Source organism: Zonotrichia albicollis, unplaced genomic scaffold (genome assembly GCF_047830755.1).
Source record: "Zonotrichia albicollis isolate bZonAlb1 unplaced genomic scaffold, bZonAlb1.hap1 Scaffold_254, whole genome shotgun sequence".
NCBI lineage: Eukaryota > Metazoa > Chordata > Aves > Passeriformes > Passerellidae > Zonotrichia > Zonotrichia albicollis.
Genome location: NW_027428428.1, coordinates 2,788,858 through 2,795,667, shown reverse-complemented (window position 1 = coordinate 2,795,667; position 6,810 = coordinate 2,788,858). Strand labels below are relative to the sequence as shown.

The 6,810-nt window shown below is 53.8% G+C and overlaps 1 protein-coding gene across 1 annotated transcript; it reads left to right on the top strand.

The window, feature by feature from the left end:
- Positions 1–1,959: 1,959 nt before the first annotated feature.
- Positions 1,960–5,367, top strand: LOC141727798 (olfactory receptor 14I1-like). The gene is made up of 2 exons (XM_074534086.1): positions 1,960–2,869; positions 5,318–5,367. The coding sequence occupies exons 1-2, from the start codon at positions 1,960–1,962 to the stop codon at positions 5,365–5,367; spliced, it is 960 nt and encodes a 319-aa protein (XP_074390187.1).
- The last annotated feature ends 1,443 nt before the right edge of the window (positions 5,368–6,810 follow it).

Below are 6,810 nucleotides of genomic sequence, written 5' to 3'. Positions count from 1 at the left end.
CTGAGGCAGGAGCAGGAGACAAGTGACCCTTGCAGAGCTGGGGCCTCATTGCCTCCTTGTCCCTGCTCAGCAGCCTGGCAGGGGCCGTCCAATGCTCCTGCCCTTGCCATTGCACATCCCCACATGCCAGTGCCTATCCTGGGAAGAGCCCTGAGCAAGGAGGGAGGGACAGGATCTGCCTGGCCAGGGGCTGGGGCTCAGGCCTTGACCCTTTGCATTCCTCAAACACATCCAGGTGTGCTCAGCACCAGAGACACCTTGGCCTTCTTTGTCTCTGGCTGTCATCACTGCCTCCAGTGTTCTGCTCTAACTGGAACCTGAGGACACTTTCTCAGTTGCGTTCTCCAGTGGGACCCATTAAAACTTTTAGAAACTTCAGAGTTTAAATTTAATTTTGAGTTCTTGTGAAGTTTTTTGAAGACACTTTCTGGGACTGAGTCTGATGTAAACAACACCAAATCCCCAAGAGGCTCATTAAAGTCCTTGTCCTGTGTCTGTGCTGCTGAGCTTTAAAGGAACAGCTCTTCCCAGGACCAGCTCCTCTCCCAGCCCAGCAGGCCTGAGGGCTCTGTCTGCAGGCACTGAGGGGACAGGAGCCAGGCAGAGACAGGCTGAAGGCAATCAGGATTGGGAAGACATTGAGCTGAGACTTCACTTGGGGAAAGATCTTCACAGCCCTGTGCATGGTGAGTGTGTGGGTGCAGGGCCATGTCCCCCGTGCTCCTGGAGGGATCTCCTGAAGCCAGCACACCCCACAGCCTGGGGCATGTGTCAGGAGGACTCTCCCAGTTTCTCTGTGCACAGGAGGAGGAGGATGTGCTGCAGAGCGAGGCTGCCCTGGGCACCGTCAGAGGGACAGGGCAGGACAGCTCCTGCTGCCAGGGACGGCTGCAGGGGCTGAAGCTGGGGCTGCAGCCAGGGCTGCCCAGGGCTGTCCTGCAGAGCAGCTCCTGCAGCCCTCAGGGCTCTTGGCCAGCCCAGGGCATGTGCCACCTGCCAGGGGCAGCTCTCAGCCTGCCTGGCAGCTCCCCATGTGCGCTGCAGGGGAGAAGTTGGAGGTGGAAGGAGCCACCCCCATCAGGGCAGATTCCTCCTGCTTTGGAGATGGTACTGCATGGCCAGGGCTGCTCTCAGCTTTCTCCTAAAGGGAAGGGAAAGGGGCTGTCAGCTTTGGCTGTGTCACTGACACTCCTGTACTGTCACCCAGGCCATCAGCAGATGGGCCTCAGATCTCCCTCAGAAAGTGCCTCCTCAGCCTCCTCTCCCTACAGCCAGCAGCAGCAGCTCCTTGGCTTGCAGCATCTCTGTTTGTCTGCCCTGCCCTTAAGGCCCTGCTACCAGGGAGATGCCCCCGGGCAGTGCCCTGTGCTGGGAGGGGTCTGCAGGGCAGAGCTGAGCCCCCAGGGCTGGGCTGGGCTCTGGCAGCACTGGCAGGGACAAGGCTTGGATAGAGAGAAACAGCTCCCAGTAGGCACAACTCCAGGCAGCAGAGAGCTAGACCAACCCTTGGCATCCCTTCATGTCCAGCTGCATAGGGAGAGAGAGAAGAGTTGGAGAGATTGATTTTGAAATTGGAGTCTTCTAAAAAGACACGTAATTTTTAAATGCAGTTTTCAATTTGTACATCCCATACTAGAAAATAGTGAAATGAGCAAAGGGCACCTGTGTTGGAAAAGCAGGTCTGAGTGCACTGGGGCACAGGGAGTCTTGTTTTCCCTCTGGGCTCCCCAGTGTTCAGCCTGAGAGCAATGCTAAAAACAGGACTCCCGTCACTTCTAAAAAACACACAGTTACTTAGCAACCCAAACGGACACTGAAAAACAAAAAAGGTAAAAGAAATTACCCCAAAGAAAGAGAAGCAATTTTGAGTGCTTTTGTAAGAAAATAGCATGAGATTCACTCAAGGTACCTTGTCCAAATAGTTTTCTTTGAAGAGCTCACAATGTCCAGAATGAAGAAATGTCCAACAGCAGCTCCATCAGGGAATTCCTCCTGCTGGAACTGGCAGACATGCGGCAGCTGCATCTCCTGCACTTCTGCCTCTTGCTGGGCATCTCCCTGGCTGCCCTCCTGGGCAACGGCCTCATCATCAGCGCCGTAGCCTGCGGCCACCACCTGCACACGCCCATGTTCTTCTTCCTGCTCAACCTGGCCCTCAGCGACCTGGGCTCCATCTGCACCACTGTCCCCAAAGCCATGCACAATTCCCTCTGGGACACCAGGGACATCTCCTACAAAGGATGTGCTGCACAGGTTTTCTTCTTTCTTTTCTTTATGTCAGCAGAGCTTTCCCTCCTCACCATCATGTGCTACGACCGCTACGTGTCCATCTGCAAACCCCTGCAGTATGGGACCCTCCTGGGCAGCAGAGCTTGTGCCCACATGGCAGCAGCTGCCTGGGCCATTGCCTTTCTCTATGCTCTGCTGCACACAGCCAATACATTTTCCCTGCCCCTGTGCCATGGCAGTGCCCTGGGCCAGTTCTTCTGTGAAATCCCACAGATCCTCAAGCTCTCCTGCTCAAAATCTTTCCTCAGGGAACTTGGGCTTCTTGTGTTTTCCGTCTGTCTAGTATTTAGCTGTTTTCTGTTCATGGTTTTCTCCTATGTGCAGATCTTCAGGGCTGTGCTGAGGATCCCCTCTGAGCAGGGACGGCACAAAGCCTTTTCCACCTGCCTCCCTCACCTGGCCGTGGTCTCCCTGTTTCTCAGCACTGGCTTTTTTGCCTACCTGAAGCCCCCCTCCATCTCCTCCCCATCCCTGGATCTGGCCCTGTCAGTTCTGTACTCGGTGGTGCTTCCATCCCTGAACCCCCTCATCTACAGCCTGAGGAACCAGGAGCTCAAAGCTGCAGTGTGCAGACTGAAAAGTGGGTGGTTTCAGAAACATTAAACTGCTGGCCAGTTTCTGCAAGCCACATATAATAAAAGTCAATTTTGATAGTTCTTGTTGGGATTGGTTGTTGGTTAATTCTTTCCATTCTTTAACATTTATTTAATATTGACCTCAAGAAATGCAGTTGTTTGCGCCATATCTCATTTTGTTTCTTTCCACCTTTGCCATGGCCCCAGAATGTGTTCAATGAGTAGCTGGGCCCTTGGTTGCTTCAGATGAACTAAATAGCATTCCAGCAGAGATCCTCTAATCAGAGATTTTCCCCAGGGATCCCCTTCTCTTCCCTTCACTGGAGCTGCAGCAGCAATGTCTGTGTGCAGAGCTGGGGGCAGATCAGTGCTGGCCCAGCAGCTGTGCCCAGCAGCAGCAGCACTTGGTGTTGCCAGTGCTGCTGCTGTGGCCCTGCCCCGCTGCCCTGGTGGCCCTGGTGTTGCTGCAGGGCCTGAGTGCTCTCGGGGCCGGGCACAGCCCTGGAGGTGGCAGTGCTGGGGCTGCAGCAGGGACAGGCCATGGGCACTGCTGGGGCAGCGCTGACGCCTCAGGCCAGGGCCTGGGGGCTCCAGGCTCCTTGCCCAGGCTCTCTCAAGAACACACCCAGGCCAATGCTCAGCACAGAAAAGCCCCATGAGCAGCCCCAGGCTGGCCGTGGGCAGGCTGGGGGCAAACAGCATGGCTGGGGCTCTGCAAGGGCCCTGGGGCAGATGGGAAGGAGCAGCAGAGCAGGGGCTGATCCATCCCCAGTGCACTGCACAGCCCAGGGCAGCGTCCCAGAGCGTCCTCATGGAGCTGCCAACAACATCCCCCCTCTGCAGCCCTGGCCTCTCCCCCAGCTCACACAGGTGCCCCATCCTTGCAGGCACAGACATGGCAGCACTGGCTCAGCAGCCCCTGTTTGCATTGCACAGAGCAGGGGGAGCACCCCCATGCTGTTGGTGTGGGGACATGAACCTGAGGGAGCACAAATGCCATCAGCCCCTGGGGCCAGCAAGGGCTGGTGATGGCAAGGAAATCACTCACGTTTATTGGGACAAACCTTTGAGATCATTAAGTCCAACCTGCACCATAACCCAACCCTGTCTGCCCTGAGCCTCCTCCAGATTATTTAACCCCAGCTCCCTCAGGTCCTTTTAACCACGCTTCTCTTCCAGACCCCTCCCCAGCCTTGTTGTCCTTCTCTGGACACACTCCAGGCCCTCCATGGCCTTCCAACATTGGGGGCGAAGAACTGGATACAGCACTTGAGGTGTGGCCTCACACCTGGCCACAACTTGGCTGGGTGCAGGGGAAGAATCCCTGCCCTGCTCCTGCTGGCCACACCATTCCTGATCCAGGCCAGGAGCCACTGGCCTGCTTGGCCACCTGGGCACACTGCTGGCTCATGTCCAGCTTGCTGTCCATCAGTCCCTGCAGGTCCCTTTCTGCCTGGCTGCTCTCCAGCCACTCTGTCCCCAGCCTGTAGCACTGCAGGGGTTGTTGTGGCCAAAGTGCAGGACCCGGCACTTGGTGTTGTTCAACCTCACCTTGTTGGATTTGGCCCTGGATCCAGCATGTCCAGGTCCCTCTGCAGAGCTCTCCTACCCTCCAGCAGAACAACACTTGCAGCCAATTTGGTCACCACAGTTGTATGAGGCCCTAAAGCATCACAAAGGTTCCTTTTTCCCAGGGGACCCCTTGGTGTCAAAAAGTCCCTTGGATCCTTGAGCTCGGCAGCGTCACAACGGATCCATGATTCCATGAATGCTCACAGTGCAGCAATGCTCTCCTTGGTTCCACAGTGTCCTGATGGCCTCTTGGTTCCATGGGGCCCTGCAGTGTCACAATGGCCTCCATGGTTCCACAAGGTTACACAGTGTCACAGTAGTCCCTTGGTTCCATGAGGCCCCAGAGTGCCCCAATGGATTCCCTGGTGGCGCAGTGTCACAATGGACCCCTGCTTACACAAGATCCTGCAGTGTCACAAGGGACCCTTGGTTCCATGGGGCACCAGAGTGTCACAATTTTTCCCTATGTGCTGGTTTTGCAATAATTGACATTTGGTGAGGAGGGAAGAAGTCACCCATAGAAATGATTATTCTGAGAAGAGCTGCTGAGATCTTCCTCTGTGCCTGAAAGCACCAATCAGTGACTGGTTCTGAAGACTGACACCTTGTTAAACCACTAGAAAGCTGGACACATCTCTATGAACACACATGTTAAAAACAAACTAACTCTGGGAAAAATGCTCGCTTCCAGCCTGGGAACAGGTTACAAAGCCGGCTTGGATCCCATCTCAGCCAGGACAGGCCAGGTAGGCCTTGTTGCATGGCTGGGCCCCTTCTCAGGGACCCTGCCAAGCCCTGTCCCAGCAGAGCTGGGCGCCAGCAGCTGCCAGGCCATCTGCCCGTGGTGTGTTCCAGCTGAGATCTCAGCCATTTCCCCCCAGTGTGGCTGCTGCACGAGATCATGTGGCTGAGGCCAGAGGCGGCCTTGTAGCCCACACAGAGAGTGGCCCTTTGCCTGGAATTGAATGCAGCAGGGGCCAGAGACCGGCCATGGAGCTGATCCTGACACAGCCCCCAGGGCAGCCTGAAAATTCCAGCACCGCAATTGCTTTCGCCGCCACACGGCAGGAATCACATGAGCATCTGCAGGCCCTGGGGCAGATACTGACTCTTTCAGTGCATAGATAAGCCTTACAGACCTTCAGTCCTCCCTTGAGTGAAAGAAAATAACAGAGTGAAGACACTCTGTGTTATGATGTAGAGAACATCATAAGACATGTAGGTCAGTAAGAAGAAGTCAAGCCCCAGATGGAAGGGTTGAGAAAATGCCTCAGTCCTGGGCTGAAATCCTCTTGTAAGGCAATGGAGAAAATATAATTGATACATCAGACTCTTTTTTCCCTGTAACTCATTGAAAGTATGTGGGGATGAAGTGCTCAAATTGTAGATATGAGCAAAGGCATTTATGCTAAAGCAAGCAGATGCTGAATTAGCTGTGATCCCATGAGAAGTTTGAACAGAGAGAGAGAGGAGTGATGAAGACCCTTTGGCCTTAGGAAAAGAGGAAGACCTCTGTTCCCAGAGATGAAGATCATCTCAGAGACAGATAAAGAAATCTTTTGCTCTTTAACAGGTCATCGTTAAATTAATACCCCATAAGTGCACAAAGCCCATAAACACAACTGTGGGAAGGCTGTGAAAAGATGGGAGGGACTCACGATTGCAGAGTCCTGGGCAGCTGCTGGTCATGGAAATTAAAAGCCATGAGAGAACTGTTTTCTTGTGGAGAAGTTTCCCTAAAATGGCAAGAGGGACTCCTCTCCCTAAGTGAACTGAAGAAAGACAATTCTAGACATGATAAATTGACTGAATTGTTTCTGTATGTTATTAGTGGGAAAGGTTGTAGGGGGGAACAGAGGTGTTCTAAAAGTTATATTCGGATTCTTACTATTTTTTCTTTTAGTTACCGTTAATAAAGTTTTCTTTATACTCTTCTAAAGTCTTAAGCCTGCTTTGCTTTCCTTCTAATTCTATCTCACAGCAGAAAATGAGTAAGTATATTCTAGTGGGGGCACTGGCATTTCACCAGCACTTAACTCCCCCCACCTTAGTTCCACCAGTCCCTGCAGTGTCACAATGGCCCCTTGGTTCCATTGGGCCCAAAGATCTCTCAAGGGTCTCCTTGGTTCCACAGTGTCACAATGGCTCCTCAGTTCAACAAGGCCCTGCAGTGTCACAGTGGCCTCCATGGTTCCACGAGGACCCAGAGTGTCACACTGCACTCCTTGCTTCCATTCAGCCCCGCAGTGTCACAGTGGGGCCTTGGTTCCATGGAGCCTTCAGTACACAGTGTCACTGTGATCCTCTTAGTTCCACGAGGCCCTGCAGTGTCACAATGGCCCCTTCCTGCCTCAGGGCACTGCAGTGTCACAAT